General features: G+C 40.7%; 3 protein-coding genes across 4 annotated transcripts; 2 read left to right on the forward strand and 1 right to left on the reverse strand.

Annotated features, from left to right (window-relative positions):
- Window positions 1–1188: 1188 nt before the first annotated feature.
- Window positions 1189–10431, reverse strand: neto2b (neuropilin (NRP) and tolloid (TLL)-like 2b). Its single transcript, XM_086028268.1, has 12 exons — window positions 10165–10431; window positions 8863–8919; window positions 7508–7666; window positions 6577–6825; window positions 6221–6268; window positions 6010–6137; window positions 5604–5705; window positions 4654–4780; window positions 4106–4219; window positions 2721–2851; window positions 2535–2627; window positions 1189–1775 (listed from the first exon to the last, which is right to left on the reverse strand). The coding sequence occupies exons 1-12, from the start codon at window positions 10172–10174 to the stop codon at window positions 1332–1334; spliced, it is 1662 nt and encodes a 553-aa protein (XP_085884394.1). The 5' UTR covers window positions 10175–10431; the 3' UTR covers window positions 1189–1331.
- A 5214-nt stretch (window positions 10432–15645) lies between these two features.
- On the forward strand, window positions 15646–17068 carry LOC147148952 (uncharacterized). The gene is made up of 3 exons (XM_086028758.1): window positions 15646–15913; window positions 16025–16118; window positions 16605–17068. The coding sequence occupies exons 1-3, from the start codon at window positions 15807–15809 to the stop codon at window positions 16887–16889; spliced, it is 486 nt and encodes a 161-aa protein (XP_085884884.1). The 5' UTR covers window positions 15646–15806; the 3' UTR covers window positions 16890–17068.
- Window positions 17069–18872: 1804 nt separating this feature from the next.
- Window positions 18873–23109, forward strand: LOC147148953 (uncharacterized). 2 transcript variants are annotated; one of them, XM_086028594.1, is made up of 3 exons: window positions 18873–19036; window positions 21731–21987; window positions 22060–23109. In XM_086028594.1, the coding sequence occupies exons 2-3, from the start codon at window positions 21738–21740 to the stop codon at window positions 22365–22367; spliced, it is 558 nt and encodes a 185-aa protein (XP_085884720.1). In that variant the 5' UTR covers window positions 18873–19036; window positions 21731–21737; the 3' UTR covers window positions 22368–23109. The 2 variants fall into 2 exon arrangements, with proteins under 2 accessions (XP_085884720.1, XP_085884719.1); XM_086028593.1 differs by having other exon boundaries at window positions 21731–23109.
- The last annotated feature ends 787 nt before the right edge of the window (window positions 23110–23896 follow it).

Here is a 23896-nt window from a genome sequence, read left to right on the forward strand (position 1 = left end):
ACCAAAGTGTTCAATTTCCATCCAACGAACCCACAACATGTTGATACAGTTTCTTTCCTTATAAACGCAATTCGACGCGGCACAGCCAAACGACACATTTCCTGTATTGGTCACATGATTTTTTTTGTTAAAGCGATACACGCACCAATACGGGGTTTCACACTTGAGAACTCGGCACAGTGCTGATGCGCCAGTGTTGTTCGTCCCATCACTAGTATTTCCTGTTATCGTGTTTACCACTTGTTGTGCTTGATTGGAGTTATGTATTATTTTATTTATTTATTTTTTAGTTTGTCAAAGTTGGTAGTCGGAAACGCTAATGGAAGCCCATCCGGCCTGTAGTCGATTAATATTTGATCCGGGCTGATAGTCGGACGGCGGAAGTCGATAAACAGACCACAATTTTTTTGTAAAATGCCCAATTCTGCTCTGAAGGACGTCCGACCTCAAATCGGGGATATTCAACTTGTTGGATTTTTTTTGGCCCCACTTCGCACCGTGTGTGCTGTGGTCCGAGGACAAACGAGCACGCAGTCGGTTGACAGTGACGTACGGCCGATCAGAAAGCGACGTGACGGGTTAGGGTTAGCTCGGTGGGGATCCAAAATGAAAACAGTCATCCCGCAACGGAGCCCAAAGTCTTTTCTTTTTGTGTCATGTTTTCACACTAAAAATGCGCCGCCGTCAAGACACGACCTGAGACCCCTTCTGCCTTTTCACCCGCCATATTTGTTGACTCCGAGGTCTCGTGTTGCATGCTTAAAACTGTGGCCTTCTTCCAAAACCCTTGGCCCTAGCCCGGCCGCCCCAGTAAAATTGCTCTAGAACTGCCGCTGATGCTTAATCTTGACGTAACTGCGTGATGATGTCGTTTACACACTTGGAAATGGCTTCCAACCAGAGCTGGTCTGTATATGGGAAAGCTAGTTTTAACTACTTGTAACTTGTTTTCATCAATCTGTTCTTTTTAATAAAAGTGTAAAAACAGTCTCAACTGCTGTGCTGTATATGTATGTATGTATGTAAATAGACGACTGCCTTCCGTCTCGATATATCACGTGATGTTTACGTTGATCTGTGGCTATCACGTGGCTGTAAAATAGCTGTTGTTATTTAATCTAATGGCACATGTAACCAAATGGCTGATCAGACTAGATCACATCACATATGAACAGTTGGCCAGAGATCTTCAATCAGAATGATTTTAATCGTAATGATATGTCTGCATGTAAACCTGGCTAATGAATCGAATGCATACTTAGTAACACACAGAAGCAAAAAAGTGAAGGCTGACACATTGTAGTGTTACAGTTCTAGCGGGTTTAGTTGTATTAAAAGTCCATGGATAAAGATCTTTGCTGAGCCATCTCGTAGCGACCTCTCCTATTGGGAGCCCTGTGTACGTACACGTCATAGCCGGCGGCATCCCCCGCCCCGTGGTCGTCTTCGTGGTCCTCCACTACTCGATGGTGTCTCTCTGCCAGGCTGTACTGCGTATGGAGGCTGGCAGCGGCTTTGATGCTAGGCCAGCTTTTCTTGCGCAGGCTGCCGACGGAGTCGCGCCGAGGAGGCGGAGCCCGCTGGACGTCACCTCGGATCGAGGAGAGCTCCGAAGAGCCGCGGACCGCCCCGTGCGCGCCCTTGATGGAGTTAAGCGAGGCATGAGAGCCACAGTGGTGCTCATGAACGCAGCGTGAGCCTGAAGAAGATGACCTCCTCAAGGCCTGCAGGGACTGAAGCTCCTCCGAAAGATCGCCCAGGTCCCCTGACAGTTTCTATAAAACATACACCACTCACAAGTCAACATTGTTTTAATACAGCTTTTTTGGTGTGACTTGATTATATCGTCACTTTGTGACCTATAAAATTATGAACATCAAGAAAAACGATATTTTGCCCTGATCCCTGATCAGCTAAAAAACAACAACACCTGATCGGCTCGGCGATCAGATTGCAACAGCCTTTGTGCCTTAACTTACACGTTGAATTCACCAACAAAAAAAATTCAACATATTTTTAATGAGGAAAAAATAGCACTTGACAATATTATCATTTGTTTAATTCTTTACATTATCTAATTATTACTGTATGTTTTTTTTAAGTTTATAACGGAACAATAATAGCACTACGTAGCTAAATAGCAGTAAGATGCATTAATATTAGTTATTTGTGGCAGAGAATAAAAAAAAGTATGCCTTTGAGCATTATTATATTGACTGTTTACATGTGTCACTGCACCGTTTGTGTTTATCCAATACACCAGCGTTGATGCTAGTTTTGTTAGCCCATCTATATTGTTTTGCTTTGTGTGTTATCATTAAGCTAGAATACTTGTGGAAGTTATGTGGTTTGGTTAAATACACAACGTGTCATTCTCTTTGTTTTATGTTCCGACTTTAATTAGGAACGACAACAAAAAGCTTGAGGCAAGTATTTGGCCGCTTTCTGAATTATTTTCAATTCGCTGAATTATTTTCAATCCCCCTCCCTAAAAATGTGAGTAATAATCCCAGTCTTGAGTTTAGCACTCTAACCTTTTCTCTGAGGGTCAAGAGTTCATAGTGCGGAGGCTCAAACGGCGAGTGGTAGTCCCCTCGCTGGAACATGTTATTCTTCCGTACCAACACCTAAAATGTAAAACACACAGTCAGTATTTGAACATGGGGACACCTTTGTAAAGATATCCCAGTTAGAATTTGAAGATGAGCTCATGTGAACACCTTCTTGCGCGGCTGCTTGATCTGCACCAAGATGGAGACTGCCAGGAGCAGCATGACTACGCCCGTGGACACGCAAATCACCGTGCCGTGCGTTCTCGTCATGTGCTGGAAGATTCCTTTCTGTTTCTTCTCTGTGTGACAAAAACACGGGACGCTCCGTTATTACGCTCAATGGACACTTCATAAGGTATATCAGCACAATGGAATAACATTCACTGGATCAAAAGTACAGTGCCGTGAAAAAGTATCCGACCTCTTCTCGTGGTTTCCCCATTAAATGGTTAAAATCAAACGAATGTAAGTAGCATTATCCACAACAAGGACCAGTGGTTAACAGCCGGCCAACAAAAATGACCCCAAGAGCACAATGGCAGCTCGTGCAGGAGGTCATAAAGAAACCCAGAACAACATCTAAAGAACTGCAGGCCTTGCTTGCCTCGGTTAAAGGGAAGTCAAGCCTAAAAATATATTTGCAATAATATGTTCTATGCACCTTTACTACTCTAAACATGGCATTCTGATTAATATTGTGTTTGTGGAATATGAGTTGAGCAGCAAAATCCACCCGTTTTTTTAGCCATCTCAGGGGTTGGCCCTACTCAGCTTCAGAAAATAGGTGAGCCGTGATTGGTCGTTACCTGAGCCCTGAGCAATTGTGATGTCATTTTCAGTCGACGGCAAGTGACAAAATGGCCATCCCCTGAGATGGACAAAAACGTTTTTTTCTTTACTGCTTAACTCATATTCCACAAACACAAAATCAGTCAGTTTCCACTAGTGGGCCTGCATAGAACATATTCTTGTAAAGAATATTTTCGGGTCCACTTTCGCTTTAAGGTCAGTGTTCATGACTCAACAATAAGGAAAAGACTGGGCAAAAAGGACGTCCGTGGCAGAATTCCAACGCAAAAAACACTGCCAATCAAAAAATACAGTCTCATCTTAGTTTGGCAAAAAAATAAAAAATAAAAATACATCAATGATTCCCAACACATTTGGCAGAATATTCTATAGACTGACAAGATAAATGTTGAACTTTATGCAAGGTGTGTGTCTCGTTACTGGCATAAATGTAAGACAGTATTTCACGACATCAACGCAAAATTAAAAATAAACAGAAAAGCATTGCAATTAGCAACGTACAGAAAAATAAAAAAATATAATTAGTAAAAATCAAGTGGAAAAAAAGTATAATTATTAAAAAAAAGGTACAAATTACTACTAGGATTAGTTTGAAAAAACGAAAACAGAAAAAGCAGATGACTAAGTATAACTAAGTATATCATGTCTGCCAATTGACTGCAGGCATGAATAAGACAGAGCATGTTAGATCCTCAAATTACTAAAAGGATCATTTGCCAATAAATAAAAATCCAAAGTATTACCTTTGCAGTTGCTTTCATCCCAAGGAAAGACACAGTTTTGTATTCCGTTGCACACCAGAGAAGTGTTTATGCACATGTTACTGTGACAGAAGAACGCCCTGCCTACACACGGAGCTGCAACACACACACACACACACATATAGAGTGCATTGTTAAAGTGAAACTAAACACAACATAAACATCAGAGCTGGGCATTCCGTTAAATTAAAACTGCAAAGTTTTTGACAAATTACAATTACAGCAACAGTACAACAGGGTGAGCACAATAGTGGGGTTTTTTTGGGTGGGGGGGTTTAAACTCACTCCATCCGTGCCCGGGGAGAGGTTCGTGTGTGTGTGTGTGGGGGGGGGGGGGGGGGTGAAAGGGTGAACACATTTTTTGAATGGTTCTTTTTGATGAACTGATTCAAATGATTCAGTTCACTTAAAAAAACTGTCATGCTCATCACTATGGTCTATTTGAAATAGGGCTAGACCTACAGTCACGCCAGAAGTTATTCACAGCCCTGGGGCTCACATGTCATGAGTAAAAATTGTTGTCATCTCACGGTCAGCGAAAGAGGTGAACAACATCCGAAAGCGACTGAGTCGGCTGCTCTCGTCTGCCCACATCCTCACCACGCCCACGCCCGTGTCCAGCATGATGTCGTTGGCCACGGTGCTGCAAAACTTGGCCTGCAACCAACATAGCAACATAACTTTTTCCCTCCAAAGATCTCCGTGATCCTTTATAGACCTTTTCAGAATGTTTGTAAATAATAGGTGACAAATTATTTCCGAGTGGCAGTATGCAACTGACTATCGGTATCTGTAAAGGATGAGAAAGATGTATTTTGTTTGAGGTTTTTAATGCCAAATTTACCCCAAAAGTTAATTCAGTCCAGTGGAACCTATGAATATGGAGGATAAATCGAGTAGATGTTGTACAGAGAAGATCACAAAAAGTAGTCACTTCTAAACAGTGCCAAAGCTTGACTTTTATTGTAAGGTGGGCCACAGCGGGGGCAAGGCTATCTCAGGGAGCCCACAAAACAAAAAATGTTTTTTACAAACCCCAAAAAGTCTTCAGAAAATACTCATAAACATCTATTCTTGTCCTCTATGGAGAACGAGGGGAAAAAAAGAGATTCCAGAAAACATCGGAAAATACCCAAATGTCAATTATTTGGCCTTGGACCGGGGGCGAGTCCAAGATTTATTTGCAGATTTATTGAGCAAGTATGTAAAACACCCCGTTTCAGGAGGGGGTAGTGCCCCCGCGGCCCCCCCTTTAGCTCCGCCAGTGCTTCTAAAGCCAAACCTCCATCATCGGGTTTGTGGAAACATTATCTCACAGGTATGTATAAAATGTGAGCTTGCTTTGGCTTTGCATAATTTACCAAATTATAATTACTATCCTGCTAGCTAGGGTTTGTTTACTAGAGGTGCAATCTGGATATTTGCCACACAGAAGTACATTGTGGTCAAAACGTCTGTTCAAACAAAGCCCGCGAATGACCTTGAGGTCTTCGATGGCGTTGCTTCCATCGTAAACAGCCACAAAGTTCTTCTTGCACTCGTTGGAGTTCTCCATCTGGTACTCCAGGAATCTCAGGTAAATCTACAACAATGACAACATGGAGGAACTCAAGTTTGTAATTCATCATCGTCCACTTTAACCATCATGAAAGGCACCTTATTCATACCAAAATGTTACTATCATACTAATTGCCTGCAATGAGTGTGCCCACAATTGCACAAGAAATAACGCAATCACGTCTTCGGTCTCTGATTGGTTGTTGCGTGTACTACAGTCAAGTCATATTAACAGTCTTAGCATATATGGCACAAAAGCATTTTGTTCTTGACTTCAAACGCCCCCTTTCATTTGTGAATAGCGAACCATAAACAGGCAGGTTTTGCACCTTGTTGTTAGTCGGGGCGCGTATGGTCCAGATGCAGTCCACGGCCTGGTCAGGCTTGACCTTGTACTCCTCCTCCACTTGGCTGGATCGGATCAGGCCATCAGCCCCGGACAGCTCAAACTGACAATCTAGAGGAGGAGAAAGAAAAGGAGGAAGAACAATGAGTCTCAGCATTCTGTTTTAATTTAACAATAAGTCATTGATAAGCTACCTGGGATGGGGTTCAGGAGTCCCCCCACATGCAGATAGAACTCTGGATCTTTGGATGGAACAAAAGACAGTACATTTGAGTTTCTAGCAATCATTTGAAATTCTCAGATTGACAGTCTGTGGTGAAATCAACTTTTCAAAGCAACGGGGATTGTGAAAGAGATCTGAAGAGAGTTTTTAGCTCATCTAAATTCTACTCTACTTTCTGTCACCAAATCGTCAGTCGCGCCACAGGCGTGTAATAGAATACACCCTCGGACCGCCAGACACCCAGCGAGGCGCAACGTGGTCTGCCATATTCCCAAACAAGGTAAACTAGCCATGTCAAGCGACAAAATGATTAAATAAAGTGATCACCTGCCGTGAAGCTGTAGCGGACGTGGAAACCAATCCCCTCCAGTTCTTCGTCGCTATAGAAGCGGATCCACATGAAGCGTCCACTGGAGAGGACCAGCCCGGGGCAGGTGGCGCCGCAGAAGCGGTTGATGAGCGGCGAGAAACTGAAGGGGCCGTCGCGCACCTCGATGTGGTCGAAGCGACACTCGAAGGATGCCTCGATGTAGAAGGACTTGTTGAACTGCAGCTCAATCCTCTGCCGGGGGAGCGCTGGGCGGCAGAGTGAGTCGCACAGGTCATTATGGCATGGGACTTGCTTCCCGTTAAACCAACTTCAGTGACAGAGCAGAAGATATAAAAAGTCTACACACCCTTATTCAAATGCCAGGTTTTTGTAACGTAAAAAAAAGAGACCACTATAAATGAATGCAAAACTCTTTCTAACAATGTGACCTATAATCTGCACAATTTAATTAGAAATATTCTTGTTGTACAAATGTACCAGGATTTTTTTCCTGGCTCAGACTGAGGCAGAGGTGGTGACCATGCGCCATGACGTGCATGGATTATGTAAATTCGATTTACTCGCTTTCTTTTACAGGCAACAAACTTTAAATTAAGAGTTCCAATAAGAATGACTATTATCACATTAAAACATTCATTTATGAACACTAGAGCCACAATTTTTTAAAGTGTTACTGCAAAGACCCAAATTATACATATGAGCGCACATAAAATAGATTTTTTCCTTTATTTCTCGCTAACGGAAGCCCGTTTAAAATGATAGTCGGACCGGCCTATAGACAATTACGATTTGGTCCGGTCGGACAAAATGGCGGATAAACGGACGGTGGAAGGCTACCCCGGCTGTAGGCGGAAGGTGATAAACGCACCGTGAATTTTTTGTAAAATGCCCAGCTCTGCATATTTTAATCTAATCATGTAAATTTACCTTCTAACACATACAGGCACTCCTTGTTGGGAGGGTAGGTGTTGGGGTAGTTTGGGGAGCTAAAGCTGCCGCCGTCCGCGTGTCGTATCCAGTTCCCACAGTGGCGAGAACGTGGTGGCCTCTGAGACGGTTTGAGACCTTTGGATGCCGCGCCATCATCTGCACAATAACACCGAGCACAAGACACAAGTGAGGGTCTAATGCAGGGATGGGCAACTGGCGGCCCATGGGCCACATGCAGAAAAAGCTGGGAAGGGGGGAAAAAATATATAAAAATACAAAGGAAAATAAAGAAAAAACAAATTCATGAATATGCAAATCTGAGGGTGCCGGACTGCGAGTATGTAGGAGTGGACTATAGTTTCAAGTTGTAATATCACCATTCACCAATAGATGGCAGACATGGCTTAGTTGCACTTACACACGGTTTTGTACTGCTTTATACTGCAAAGTTAGTAGGCCGAATACATTTTGGCGGATTTGGAATGATATGTAAACAAAAATAGTGCCTCAATACTATTAAAGGGGAAGTCAACCCTACTGATTAAATTAATTTGCTTTAGTGTAATTAAAACAGAACAAACAGAACTATACTTATGTGTGTGTGTAATGTGAAAATAAATATGCCTATTAAATTTCACACACCGCAGTGAATAGTGTTGTCAACAACCCTGCCAAATTTCAGCCATTAAAAACATTGCCAACTAAATGAAATGAGGCTTCAAAATCAAGCCTTTCTCCCTGCTCTCACATGCTGGAGGCGTGTTGAATGTGCTGGAACCAACCGCTCGACTGTCAACTTTCAATCAGATACAACTACTATGACCTGGAAAAATGGATGCTGCTTTGATTCAGCATTTTTCTTATCCCGACACATAATTACAAGTTCGAGATATGAAAATATATCCAATGAAAGCGGTTCCTGGTACATATCCCACAGTGTTTCCATACGGTGACAACGATGATCTGACACTCAAATGTCTTCATTATCCAACAAAAAACAAACCAATTGACCTTGCCATTCCAATACTTTTGGAGGGAGAACAATTTAAGTACAAGAGTTGAATCAGTACTTCTACTTTTTTTACCAGTCAATTTTATACAAATATCTGCATTTCTAGCAAAATATCGTTCCCTGAGAGTGAGTGAATTTTGTGTCTTCAGATAAAACCCTGCTCCAGGCAATTCAATACGAGCCACGGATTTTGCTTTGCTGACATTTCCATTCTTTTGCATGTTATCAAGGGGCCTACAGCATCTCCCTGGAAGTGACAATACATATAAAAAAAAAAAAAAGACAAACGATGGGACGTGCATGCTCTCTTTTGAACAATGCAAGCAGACTGCAATCTTACCTGCTGTCTTCTGAGCCCGAGCAAATCCCTCCTCAATGAAAAGGAGAAGCATCCAGACTGTAAAGGAAGGCCACAGACAGTGCGTGAGGACAGGAAGGGAATAAAGGAAAGCCAGACAGCACTTAGCTGGATTTGTGTGTCTCCACTTGTTGTCTTTGGCTCGGAATGTATATGACAGGCCGGGAGGAATCAACACACAATACTTGGGCCATCTGCTTGCTCAAGTCTCACTCAGTTTTCTTTTTTTTCCCACTTATTTATCTACTCATGTGTTGTCAAAATTCACAGTCATACTATATTCGTTGTATGGAAATTTGTCAACAAAAGTTGTTGTATTGTATTCGTTTTATGGCAATTCAGTTACTGTAACTTGGCTGTCGTAAGAACATCTCCCAGTGCGATGTTGCATGCCTCCTCACATGAGCCTCATGTGCAAAGACAACAAAAACACGAAAAGAGCCAAGCAATCACACGTTGTGCCACATTTGCGTCCATTACGTAAAAATCTGCCCCAAATAGTACATGTGGCCCCAGGGTGCTGAAATGTGCTGCGGCTTGCTGCCACAGTGCCGTGTGATCTTGACCCACTGCAAGGCACGGCACATCACAACTTTTCAAGAACATCGCAATCATGCGCTCAATGGTATTTAAACTCAAAGCAAGCATTCTGAATCATGCCACAGGAAAACCAAAAACTATACTAAAATATGATGACACTATGAGGCGCATTTTTAACAGTCAATAAAATACAAATATACATTCTTTATAATAGTTTTTTTTTTTTTTGCAGTGTTTTGGAAGTTCCCTGCTTCCTACTGACAGCTGATTTTAATATTTTTGGTACATTTTACGCTTCAGCCGGGGCGACGCAACCAGGTTTTATAAGTGGTCGACAATGGGAGAGTAGTTTTGCTGCGATATCGTTGTTTTGGGCTCAATTTCTTTTTGTAATATTGTGTTCTTATCCTGATACCAAATATTGAATTCCTCTACTTCTAGTTTTGTCTAATTTTGTAGTAGCCTCATAATTTTATCCAGAGCTGTATATTGCACAACCAACCACAATATCATTAACATTAAATTCTTCTTTACTTAACGTGACAAAAACAAGGCGCCCAAAAAGAAGAATTTCACTGAATCATGTAATATATTTTGTCTGTTATTTTTTAAAAAAAGGCAAATACTGTACTGTAAATGCTTTCGTGCTGAGCTCAAGACCGTTAGAGCTACGCAATTAACTAGAAACTACTCTATTCTCATAGAAAAAATAAAAAATAAATAAATAATGAATATCTTACTCACCTGCGTTCATCGCCTCTGCTGGGAGTTTTGGTCGCTTTTATGTGAAAACCCGAGCGACAGTGGACATGTTTACGTCAATATTGGCGCTACGTGAACGATGACGACTAGTTTTCCTCCTAATAACCCCTCACCCCAACAGACGTGCTCCCTGCTGGGGGGGAACTGAAGCTCACACGTTACACAAGTCAAGATATTGGATCAGCACATCAGTGAAGAGATGAAGAGCAAGAGGAGGAAAAGGAGGAGGAGGATGCCACAAGAGGGGTTTAAGACTAGACCGAACTGGAGCTTGAGGGAGAGAGAGATCATCACGCATGTGCATCAAGACCAATACTGTACTTATGCATTACACCGCACACTAGTCCCTTCATCTATTAAACCTTTTGTCCATGTTTGTAAACAACAGGCACCAGGGTACTTCCTGGTGGTAAAGAGTGACTGACTACAGTTTTTCACATCCACATGCATTTGTGATCATTGCAAAAAAGGTCTAGACCTCATATTGAGACGTATCAATAATATGTTTAAAACCAACTCGACATGAGCCGGATGACATTTGAGATGCTACGACAAAGTGTGTGGGACTTGTACACCGTTTCAATGAACGCCAGCTGTGACACTGCAGCTGCCACCGTGAGCGATCTGCTCTTGACATCAGTGAAATCAGACAAAGTTCAAAACAAGAGTAAGCCAAGAGGCATTAAGGACAAGTGCCGTCACCATGGCAACCCCCGATGGTGTCTTGCCTGCTGGGTGTGATGTAATCAGGTGCCTAGAAAGCAGACGTTGAAGAAATAAGGGATCAAAAAGTGAGACGAAATCCTCCTTCCTCCTGCTTCGGGCTCTCTTGTGGCTGCTGGAAATGTGGTGTGTTGTTTGAAGCAAATCATGGGAAATACTAATTGTGTCAAAATCAAGGTGAGAAGGTCAGATTCTGCCCACCACGCCACAAATTTTTTGAGGCGCACGAAAGCAATTAAAGGTTCTACTTCATGTTTCTTGCTGTACACTGTCACAAGCACTAGCCTGCAATTTAAATTCAAATATTTGTTCCATTAAATTGCATGAATTTATTCCCCGTCAGACTTGTGGCCCGATCTGGTTAAATTAGCCACTTTTCTGGGGTACACAGGTCCCTGGTGATGGGAAGTTACAAAGATCCTATAGTACCGTTTTTTTCCCGGATGCTTAAAGCGGAAATCAACCCAAAGATATTTTTTTCAAGAATATGTTGCCAGCAGGCCCACTAGTTGAAACACAGCATTCTGATTAATATTGTATTTGTGGAATATGGGTTAAGCAGCAAAATCCACCTCTTTTTAGCCATCTCAGGGGCGGCCATTTTGTCACTTCTGTCGACTGAAAATGACATCTGCTCAGGGCTCAGGTAACGACCAATCACGGCTCAGCTTCAGAAAACAGGTCAGCCGTGATTGGTCGTTACCTGAGCCCTGAGAAGTTGCGATGTCATTTCAGTCGACAGAAGTGACAAAATGGCCGCCTCCGGAGATGGCTAAAGACGGGTGGATTAACTCTTATTCCACAGACGCAATATTTATTAGAATGCCTTGTTTCAACTATTGGGGTTGAGAGAAAAATATGTGTTTGGGCTGATTCCCCTTTAAACTCTAACTGTGATTCTTGTAGCACAGTTTCTAAAACTATTAATATCTAACGCAAAAAAACACTCACAAAGTTTGCAAAACTATCAAGCATTTGTAAAAATGCTGTTCAAAGCTCTCCTGAAATCAATCTTTTTTTATCTGAATATTACAATTTAATTCTTGTAACATGAAATTTAAAAACGCATAAAATTCTTTGCTTATTTATTCATTATTTGCATTCATGTTTTTCTTTTCAGAGTGGTCCCAATAGTACTTTGCCGTCAAAGACTCCTCCACTGGATATTTAATAATAATAATCCCCATGATTTCTCACATAAAAGTCATTTTAACCCGTTCTGGGAATCTCCAAGGGTAAACACAAACAATCCTGCATAATTTTTGACACTGCTAAACTCCATTCATCGCAATAACCACTGATCATAAATAAATCATTTTAGCATACTGTACAGTATGTGTCACTTTTCACTCTATGAAAAACAGATCAAATCTCCATATTTATAGACTGTTTTTTGGGGAATTCAATCCAACAGAAAACATTTACTTTGCAATCACTTGTGTTTATTGTGGCCATTTGGACAAGACAAGATGAATTTCATGACCATTTTTATGCGCATGCACACTTGAAAGGCGCTCCACTTCCTCTTTTTCTTTCATCAGACTTTCTGTGTTTTTCACTGTTGCGTTTAGCAAATCATCAAATCTCTCTCCCTTAAGGACTTCAACCACTAACAGAGACACCCCGTTTAATTTAAAGCACGGCGAACTTCCTAAATCTGTGTGCCAAGCGCCATATGGCCAATCACCAGCGTGTGTCGGCCAGATGGCCAGTGGCGGAGACCCGTAATCAAAAGTGGAGTTAAATCCCTGAAGACGAGCGGAAAGATTAGTCTGCTTGCCACCAGTTGGGAGGAAGCTGAGAGAAAGTGACTTTTCTGTTTGACTTTTGACCTTCATGTTGTCCAGTTCGACTCAGGTCACTCAACAATGCCTTTCATTTTACAGTTTGGTGACCAAGCATATAACTCAATCTATCTCTATCTCTCTCTCTATCAAATCATTTTTCGCCATTAAAACGCCATGAATGCATTCCGTCATTCCCCAGAACATTTTTGTGACGTTTCTAATTAAGAAAAATAGCACTGTATTGGATGAAAACATAATAAAAGTGAATGTAATATGATGTAAAGAAATAAACTGGTTTTATAAAGTGAAATTGCTGCATTTTTTTCTTCGCCAAACATGCTAGCTAATGCTAATCTGTGCGAACACCGCAGCTCTGCAGCTCACCGCAGCTCTGCTTAGCCTTTGACATGTTTGTCCACCCCGAGTAGTACTGCCCCTTCAAAATGGCGGATCTTATTCGAGTTATATAAGTCATCTCTGTTCTTATGTGGGATTACGTCAATTACCCCCACTGTTACCTCACAATTCTTAAAATTCATAACAGATTGTTAACAGACACATTTGGGGAAATAGGCAGCTCACAAAAGATTTACTTGGTATAATCTATCCCTGGATAGGTGCGCAGGTACTCCAGAAACCCAACCACTTGTTGACTTGAGACCTTTTCACCATGATAACAAATTTCCAGGTGGCAAAAACTCAGAATTCACCACTAACCCTTAAACTGGCCACACAGTGAGCAGTTCAGCCAATCACAGACTAAAGTCGACCATTTTGAAAAAAAAAAAAAAAAACGGGTTGGCAAGTCTTCGCCGCAAACCAAGTGGATTGAGTAACAAGAAAAATTGCAATCATGAATCGTGTTTTGAGGCTCCAAATACATACAATACACTGTACTGTATAGCTTTTATTAAACCACAAAAACATGTCACGATTGTCAAGGAAGAAGCAGATTGGAAGCAGAAGGAAGGAAACAAGGCAATAATAAAGGAGAGAGTGGGGATATTTTGAGATTGATGGCATTATTGTAATCTACTTCCCCTTTGACTGGCTGCTCCTGCAAATTTCGGTGACAGAGACTGCACTTTGCTTTCAAATTGCAGGTAAATATGAAATTATAAATAGGGATCATTATTATTGTAAAACGTTTTCCCATAAACACATTTTTCCCCCGAACATGACCCTGTAGATGCTCCAACATGCATCAACGTTTTCTTTTTGTAATGGAAAACTGCAACGATTCATTTGACAACAAGGAATCATGATGTCATGTCGCTAGATTTAGATTACTTTTTTTTTTCCTGATCATGTTTGACCCACAAATTTGGGGTGGGGGAGCAACAACCAGCTTTTTCCTTGCTGAAAAATTATAAATCTTCTTAGTCCAGCCTGATCTGTGCATGTGGCAGCAAGCCTGGAGGAGGATGAGCAGCCCTGCTGCACTTTGCTTCGGGCTTCTCTCAAATGTTCACATTTATATTTCATTTCAACTAGTTTTTAGTATGAGGACAATGTACCAATGTTAATTATTGGTAGGATTGTGTACAATATGTCACCTTTTACTGGTGTTTGTTGCCAAAGAGAGTCAATGGTGGAAATATTTAGGTCAGTGGTGGGGCGCTCTTAACAGATGTCCATTTAAAAAGAAATAGTTCAATATTTCGGTTATGGCATGAAGAGTTTTCAGTGAGAAGGACCCAGTATTTCGCCCCCTTTTTCCTTCTTCACTCTTTAATTTAGTCCAATATGCAAAGCTGCTCTTTGCAATCAAGGCCTAAGCACTTGTCGCAAGGGGCTTTAGCGGCGTAATTAAAAGGCCTGAATGACTAACTGAGAGCTTTGGAGCAAAAAGTCACAGTTGGATACAAATTTGTATTATGAAGAGTGACAAAAATTGTACATACCGGTATATATATATATTATCATCATAAAGTGCTTTTGAGAGGTTCTCATTTCACCTCTCAAAAATGTGATATTTTCTATGTATAACTTTATATTCATTGATGTCATGCTATTACAAATAACTATTAGTCCAGAGATACTGAAAGGCAGATGCAGATAGTTCTTGCATTTATTTATCCATCTTTTTCCCCCTAAAATTGGCTCGCTCATATATTTCACTCGGTGTGGTGAATCTTTATAACATATATAAAGTTTCACTTTTTGAATGGAACTACTGAAATCAAGTTTTCCATGATATCCAAATTTATTGTGATGCACCTGTATATACCTTCTTCAATGAATAAGACAGCAATCATAAATGGGCAATAAAATGGAAAAAGGCCATACAAATATAATCAATTGTTTAACTATGAGTTCTGGTTCAGTTTTTTATGGTTATGCAAAAGAAAAAGAAAAAGAGAAATGGCCATGTGGTGGAAGTAAAAGCCTCAGTAAATATTTTCAGAAAACAGCAACAGACGAACCAGCCGCGTGTTTGTGTGCATGAGGGTGTGATGCAGACTTTGCAGTTTTAATTACACTGAGATGTGATTGCATCCTGAGATTAAATCCAAACGCAAATTGTACTTACTGTATATTGTGTGCCTTTGTAAAGTTACTAAAATTACATTATTTGGTGAGCCCCTTTGCCCATTTGTGCCTTTCCTATTGGAAGCAATTGAAATCCATATTTAACCCTATCAAATTAATTAACATTAAGAAAAGCAGTAAGTTAGTGACATTTTTAACGCTTTTTATCCTTTAAAACCTTAGTTGCAAATAGAGATACTTTTCCTGTTTTACTGTGCTTTACCTTTTACATTTATTGTCTTTTTTTTGTTGTTGAGACTATTTTGTTTAATAGTGGTACAATGTAACTAACTACTAATTGGATTTCCTGATATCACATAATTTTGATTTCTGTTTAATTTTGATCTTCCACTGTGTGACATTGTTAGATTGTTTGTTTTTTATTCCATAAAGTTTTGCGGGCAAAAAAAATGACACTTCCGCATCCGATGTGTCACTTCCTTCCTTTATGGTGAATTGCGTTTGTTTTTGTACCGCCTATACCTTCGGGCATGTAAGCAAAAAAAAAACAAAAAACGAAGCCCTCACCCGTAAACAGCAAATACTGCCGCATATATAACCGAAGTGGACGACAACAACAACATGTGGGAGCGACGCCGCACTTTGCCGTTGTGGATGTCCAAAAAAAACGGCGACGAGGGGAAGGAAAAGCAGACCCTGAAAACCAAAAGGAAGAAGAAACCCGCACGGTAGCTGAAGTCAGCGAGTCAAAATTGAGCATTCATCAAAGTCCTTTCGTTTTTTTCTGTTTTTTTTTTTTTTAATATTATCGTAAACAATCAGGTTTTTTTTTTTCCAAGGGCTGTTTTCTACTGCATGAACGAGAAAGAGCTGCTAGAGGCGGCTGCGGCATATCTTGGTTACCAGCATGCAACTCCACTGTCCGGCCAGAAGGTGACGCCGTTTCCTCTTTTTTAAATTTTTTTTTTTTTTTGGACATTACAAAACATCAACATATGTGGGCAATTTTTTCACGTTCAATGGCCACAATTGATTTTTAAAAAAAGAGCTCATTCTGAGATGAGTAAAAAAAAAAGTTAAATTACATACACATAAAAAACTTAGATTGATGTACAAAAGTTTATTTGATTAGTAAAAAAAATATAGATGTATAAAAAAATGTCAATTTTAGAAATAGTTTTCTAGTTTTTGTTTTATTATTTTTGAATAAATCAATAAGCTACTATATGTAATTTGATGAATGAATAAAAGAAGAATGAGCAATATGTTGTGATTTTATTTGACACGTTTAATTGTGTTTATTATTTAATTAATATGTTTGTTGAATAAATTAAACTGTGTGAATGGAAAACTGTTTTAGTAATAATTTTTGTATTATTTACATTAAACTACAAAAGCCTACCTGCCTGTCCACGACAGGTTCAATCCAAGCCAGAGGATGCTGCTGCAAAAAGTGTCTCCTCAATAAAGAAGACAGGGAAGCTGGTTGCTTTAGAGGAGGGGGAGTCAGCATGCGACGAGAACTACGTTTCAGAAACAGACTTGGACGTTGCCGACATGGAGACTGTGCCTTACGCCAGGAGCACCCATGAGGAGGAGGAGGACTCGAGACGGCAGATGGAGAAAACGGACAAAGAGCATTTGACTGAAAACCAAGGCAGTGACGACGCCATGCGCCTTGTACGAGAAATCTTTTTCACTTGACAGTAAACTCGGCAATGCACACACACACTTGACTTGTGGTTGCATCCAGAGAACACTCGTTAATCACGGGGATACAATCCGGATTTACCTGCATCAGGTGAAAACCAGTGGCTGTGAAAACAGCCGGTGCACTTCGGCAATGAAGAAGTTAAACTTATTAAAACACTTTTTTAAAAGTATGCCTTAGCGTTTGTTGTCACTCTTATTGGAGACGATCGTACACCATCACATTGTGGAAAAAAAAGAGTACTCGGTTCTCCAAATAAGAGACAAAGTGTGCTTTCTTTAAGCTGCTTGTCACTCACAATTTTTACAGTAAATTTTTTAAACACCAAAATATTGAACCAACCCACATAAATTTCCACTAGTTTAATGCTAACGTATAATGCAAAACACCATAGATGGGCTAATGTACATACAGTAATTTAGCATTGATGGTATGGTGATTATAAAACCTTTAAACAATTACTTCACCATACACAAAGCAGCACGTATTGTCTGCTCTGTGCATGGAAACTACTGCTCCTGTACAATAAAAAAAAGTTTTTGTTGAATTTACTCAATTTTATTTTGTCAAGTGGTTGTACAAAATATCATCTGGATCTAGATGCATTTCTTAAATAGACGATACATCTTAAAAAATGTATCTGGATCCAGATGATATTATTTTGTACAACTACCTGATGAAATAAAATTGAGTAAATTCAACATTCCATTTTTTTTTCAACGTAGCTTTTTTACTCTCGATCCTTTGGATTTACTTAATTTGAACATGTACATCGGTTGCACATGATTAAAATGTGGTAAGCGGATTTAAATTTCCAGTGTTTTCTTCAAGAATAAACAAATGATATGTGTTTGCTTAACACATTTTAATCATGTGCCATCGAAGAGCAAGTACCTTTTTTGATGGTTGAATTTAGTCAATTTTATTTTGCCAAGTGGTTGCACAAAATGAAATCATCGCTATCCAGAATCATTTTTAAAGTAGATATATAGTCTGCCAAAAAATATATCTGCATTCAGATGATTTTAGTTAATGAAACCACTTGATGAAATAAAATTGAGTAAATGATGCACAACATTTTTTTCAGTGTAGGAGACCTTTTCTGCCCCCTCCTTTTTCTCTCAATTACACCGCCTCTCTTCAGCACACTTCAGTGCTGCCTGGAATGTTGTGACACAATGTGGTACGGGTATAAAATGTTTGTTTGGGTTGTTTGAATAATTTTGCATAACCTAATGGCTAGCCTCGTAGCTAACGTCAGCTCAATAGGATGCTATCCATTTCAGTGTCAAAGCAGCATGTCTGTGCCATTTAGCCAGGCAAAAGAAAAGTTACTTAACGAGCCAGTCCTTCAATGATCATGTGTGAATTTCCACCACATCTGTTTTTGAGACTTAAAATGTAAATTATGGGCAATTTAGCTAATTGCACATTTCTTTTAGGCTGCCTACACATTATGGCGATAGCGGACGCTCAAATAATAATTATTGCCATTTCCTTAATCACATCGTTTTGTTTAATAGGTTCATGCGCTGGAGTGCTTGCTACCCGGGAGGGTGGAAAATTCATATATTTTCACGAAATTCACAATGGCCATCATGTATCACATCTATATCGACGATACTGGCCTTGTTGTGACTTGGTATCAGATACAAACAAACAAAAAATCAGTATTGCACACTACTTTTTGGCGTCACAGCGCCATCTGCTGGATAAGTGATGAGTAAAACTCGCACCGGCCCCATGCAGTGGAGCTTTTTTTTAAATTATTTTTATCATTATTATTATTATTATTATTTGTTGTTATCTCTGAAGCTCGGTGAGCTCACTGCACTAAGTTAGCCAATCAGCAGCCAGCTAATCGCTGTTGACTTATTCCTCAGTGCACTTCAATGACAACCGCGTGACTGCTTTTATCAATATTAAACAAATATTTACAAGAAAGCTCTGACACTTGTGTAAATAGAAGCTTTCTACCGAACCTCAAAAGGTCCACGGGAGCGCGCGCGTTCGCTTGAACAGAAGAGACAGGCGCGCTCCCGAGAGCCAACTTTATAGGACGGAGGGAGCGCGCGCGCGCGACCATAGAAAAAGCGAGTGTCCGTGCATATCAATCGTCGGCCAGCCAGCGTACATTAAGGTGGGTGACACGTCTCTAAACTTTTAATGTCACTATAACTACATCGTGGTGGATTAATATGAGATTATAATATGTGGAGTCATTTTTTTGTAAAGTATGAAGAGGGGGGCGGGGCAGTGCGTAGGACTCTTGTTAGTGTCCATGCATTAATGCCTTTCTTAAAATTGTTGTTGCCATTTATATTTTCAACGGAGATGTATTACATAAAGATGCGGTACACCGTGCCAAAGTTGTGGTCCTTCATTTGGTAGTTTGAAGTATGAGAGACATTTGAGAGAAGACAGGTCCTGTGAGGGATGAAAGAGATCACAATGTAATCTAATCTTGGAATGTAAGCATTACATTATAGCCTAATTTTATTGATCCTTTGTATAGTATTGATTGTGAAAAATTGCATGCTTGCGGGGTACTCACAATTAATAGGCCTGAATTTCACTATTTTGAATCTTTTATGATCAAAGTCACCAAAGGTCTGATTTGTCAGATGTCTTTCAAGACGGTTACTGACAATCAATCAGGCCTGATTTGAACATTTTCCTCCCTTCTGGTTGAACTCATCAAAATCCAGATTATCAGATGGTTCTAAAAGATTATCCTGAATGACCTTTGGTGTGGGGTGTGTTTAAAGTACTTTTTCCTCCCGAACTGCTCGGAAAAGTCAGGGTTGACAATTTGCCTATGTGAAACCTAATCAAAACTTAATTTACCATTGCAAATATACACGCCTAATTTGAGCATTTGACTTATTTTTCAATCAAAGTCAGCAAAGGCCCAATTATCGGAAGTCTCTCAAAAAATAGTCGCCGCTGTCAATCGTAAATGTTATACCTGTTCAATATTTCCCCAAGTTCGTTATCAGATAAGTGAAAAGTTAGCCTCACTTTTTCCATTTCTACTTCTACTTTTTCTTTATAATTTACATCATGCAGCCTAGCTCAGTCTTGGTTTGACGTTTTGTTGAAGAGACCTGCGATTGTTGTTGTCCTGCGGTAGTCATCTGCAGTACACCACAGCAAAAGAACCCAGAACACCATTGCCAAATTTTTCCTGGTTATTTAGGTGGTCTCTCGTATTTAAAATCAGTTACGATGCGGAAAAAATCGGTACGTCTGTACCTTGCTTGACAACAAAGAGAATTTGAGGAAACTGAAGGTTGCATTTCCTTTGTAATAATTTTTGGGTCATAGGCAACATTTCCAAAAGACTACCAGATGGCTGGTATATAATAAGGGAGCTGGTGTGTTTCTTGGCCAAAATTAAGGCCTTTTATAGGTCTTTGGACGTTGTTGGTTCTTGATTTGTAATGCGCTAGCTAGCTTTGAATGGGGAATATGTTGCCTGATAACGGAAGGTAACAATGGCAAACAACAGGAACAACAGGCTGCTGCAGCGCTGCCGTTGGACATGGTCAGGGACTTGGATTTGACTTGGACTCGTGGTTAGGGACTTGAAACGTGGAACCTAAAGACTTGGCCTTAGAGACTTGTGCCCATCTCTGACTCCATGTCACTGCTGTCCCTTCTTTTTGTTCCGCCATTTAAATGTCCCCAAGATCATAATCAAGAACTCGACTGTAGTTGATTTGATCTCTCCAAAAATTATTTGTACTTCCTTACTTCCTACCAATGTAAGCTTTACTGTTCTACATGTTAACAGAAAGTCCGAGGGAGCAACTCTTAAGTGGACCGACGTGCTCTCTATTTGGCTTTGACTAAACGCCGAGCCCTTGAATAGTTTTCTTTGGAAGGCCAGTAAAAAGTGCATTACCCTTAGTGAGCTTTGTATAACCGCAGAGCACCAATCACTTAAATTCCAGGAACACTAGTGTTTTGGCACTTACTGCCCGGTGTACTTTTTAATAGCCTTTTTTAGGGGGTGGGGGTTTGGCAACAAAATTTAACATCTACACTCAAATTATAACTATGTAGCAGATGCAAGAATACCTGGCACATGTTACTAGGCAGAATGTATGTTTTCTTGCAAGATAAGGCTTCCTTCTTGCCACCCTTGTCCCATGGGCCAAACATGAAGAAGACAAGAGATTGTTATCTCATGAAGAAGAGATTGTATTGTTGTCTCATGTTCTAAACAACCTGTACTTGCCAGAAACAACTGCAGCTCCCTGACCAATTTTCTTCTCCTCTTTTCATCAACTTTGGAAGGAGGTTCAGTTCTTGGTAATGTCACTGTTGAGCACTATTTTCTCCACTTGTTGACGGCCACATTCACTGTCTTTCATGCTTTATTAAATACCTTGAAGATTCTTTTGTACCCTTCTTATGACTGACTGATTCCTTTGAACAACAAGATTCCTCTGATGCTGTGGAAGCTCTCTGCAAGCGTGGCTTGCAATGTAAGATCCGACTACAAAGATGACAGGAATAGCCTGCTAGAACATCTGAACTTGATTGGGCATTAATTGGAAGCACTTGTGGCAAGTGTGTGATGAGTCCTATTTAATATTATTATGATTTAATTTTATCTTGCATTATTTTTTTGACATCACAAGAACCTGGCATCGAACAGATATATAGACATCATATTCACTGTAGGTGAATTTATGAATAGTGAATTGGTGTCTTTTCACTGTGTTTCTCTTATTTTTTTTAAACAACGTCCCAAAAGAGTCTGCATTGATCATATTAGGTCATCCAGACGCATTTAACATGAAGATGACTTATCTCACGACAACAGGTTCACCATGGGAAACAAAATCATCCGGAAGACCGAGTCTTCAGTCAACGCTGCTGACTCACAGCAGGAGCCAGCCGAGAATCAAAAGACAACGGAGATGGGAGATTCTGATGTGACGCCGGCTCAGCAGACTGCGCCAGCAGAGGGCTTGGATGTGGTGTTAGGGCAAGAAGTGGCTCAGAAGCCATGTCTGCCCAATGAAGTGTGTGCGGCCGCTTGTGAACCAACGCCAGAGGTGGATTTTGAGACAGCCCCAGGTGAAGAGAAGGTCCCATCTCCGTCTTCATCTCCTTCACTTGACCTGAGCACGTCTTTCTCCTCCCCGCAAGCCACAATCACCCCTCCGTACCAAACACCCATCCCGGAGGAGAAGGTTACAGATGTTGCTGAGGCTGAGGGATCCCCAGAGTGCACAGAGGCTGCTGTGACCCCCGCCTTAGATCCAGATACCACGTTGAAGGCTGGGGATGCTGGGAATTCGGAGGCAGGGGCTGATGGGAATTCAAAGCAGGAGGAAAGCCTAAGTAAATGCCTGAAGGGGTTGTCGCTGACGGGAAACGATCCGCACCTCATTGACGACGCCCCATTAGACATGGGTGTGTCCGCCGAGCTGATCCGTGGATCCGAAGATCTGTAGTCCCGCTACGAGACTCCTCAAGGAAAACACTGACACTGATGTCCTTGGGTTTGTCACACTGAAAGGTGAACAGCTTTATTCTTGTTTCTTTATAGACTTGCATGCATCAAGCTAATGTGGGAACAAAAGTGACTTATTGTGGGGGTTTTGAGTCAACTGCACACTGTATTTCCAAAAATAGTGGATGGGAGCTTTTATTTACTCAATAGGGGGTGAGGACATTGTTTAAACACGTTTTTGGAATATGAACCAATATTACCAGTCCATTAATCTCCTGAATGTGCAGACTTAAAAGTAATTCCCATTATGTGATAATTTTTTTTGCGTCTTTAGCGACGATCAACATTCAGCAGAATGACCGTCATTTTGTTGTTGTTGATGTTGTTTTGACTTAGGGCTTGTTTTGTCAGGGGTGTTTAACTGAAAAAAAAAAGTTTATTCTTGATATGAATAGCATAAAAAACTGAGCTAATTGCAGTGAATGCTCGTTTTCTTTTCTTAATGGGAGACGGGAGGCATCTTTTTCAGTGGGTTGTTCGTTATCTTGAAGGTGTCTGAGAGGGTTGGCCACTATTTGAGGAAATCCAGTACCGGGACAAAAGAGATGTTTCATTTCTGCAAAATAAACCCAAAACAATGGCCTTTATCGTATTCCATGTGGATCACAAGTGTATTTTCCTTAGTGACAAGCTGTTAATTATTCTATATTTCTTGTTTCAATAAACAAATTAATATTCTCTCTCCCATGTGGTGTTGTTTGAAAAAAAAATGGTATTCGATTAAAAAAAAAAAGTTATTAGCCAAAAGCGTATGTGATGAAGATTGTGTTCCATTCCTGTAATTTTGATCACGTAACCCAAATTTGTATGCAAGTCGGAACACGTCTGTTAGCTACCACTCGCAGTAGTGAAGTCTCACGCTTATAGTAAATCAGTAAATAGGAGTATTTGTATTAAAAACACTTTAAAGCCTTCCATGATCGTATACTGTTGATGAGGAAAAAGTCAAAAGTATGATACATAGAGTACATCCAGCTATTAGACGAAATCAAACGTGATCTGCATTGCTTGCGAGTGCACAGCCAAGCGTGATGAGCGCACATTTGGAAATGCAATTCTTGCACAGCTCGTGTTAGGCAGTGCCTTCTCACAGTCTCGGGGGTGGGTGGGGGGTGGGGGGGGTCCTGGGGTTTTCACGGGGCCACATTCTTTCCAGAGGAAAACGTTTTTCGGGGGGAGGGGGATCCTGGGTCAAAAGTCCTCAAGTGGGATTGTCTCCATCCATGAGAAAATCTGCTGCCTCTCCCACCATCCGGACCATCTCGACAAATGAAGTCACTGACGTGGTATGCGAGGCCACCACACTGTCTCGCGCTGAAGCTTGAGGAATGCTCCTCAGCTTTATGGCCCCGCCTCACTTTTTGTTGCCCTTTTCCTCACAAGAAATGATATTACACCCAAGCTTTTGAACACACTTCCAGGGACAACCGACACCAACGTCAGACAGTCCCCACCGACTGGGAGGGATAC

Source organism: Filicampus tigris, chromosome 4 (assembly GCF_054856515.1).
Source record: "Filicampus tigris isolate MCC_2025a chromosome 4, RoL_Ftig_1.0, whole genome shotgun sequence".
Lineage (NCBI taxonomy): Eukaryota > Metazoa > Chordata > Actinopteri > Syngnathiformes > Syngnathidae > Filicampus > Filicampus tigris.

Bases quoted from the DNA above. Each gene is read 5' to 3' on its own strand.
- LOC147148953 (XM_086028593.1), top strand. From the start codon at position 21,738: ATGGGAAACAAAATCATCCGGAAGACCGAGTCTTCAGTCAACGCTGCT.
- LOC147148952 (XM_086028758.1), top strand. From the start codon at position 15,807: ATGTGGGAGCGACGCCGCACTTTGCCGTTGTGGATGTCCAAAAAAAAC. The intron at 15,914-16,024 runs GTAGCTGAAGTC...TTTTTTTCCAAG, and splicing joins AGGAAGAAGAAACCCGCACG to GGCTGTTTTCTACTGCATGA. The intron at 16,119-16,604 runs GTGACGCCGTTT...TGTCCACGACAG, and splicing joins CTCCACTGTCCGGCCAGAAG to GTTCAATCCAAGCCAGAGGA.
- neto2b (XM_086028268.1), bottom strand. The intron at 6,826-7,507 runs GTAAATTTACAT...TCTGCCGCCCAG, and splicing joins GTGCCTGTATGTGTTAGAAG to CGCTCCCCCGGCAGAGGATT. The intron at 5,706-6,009 runs GTGCAAAACCTG...TCATTGTTGTAG, and splicing joins GCGCCCCGACTAACAACAAG to ATTTACCTGAGATTCCTGGA.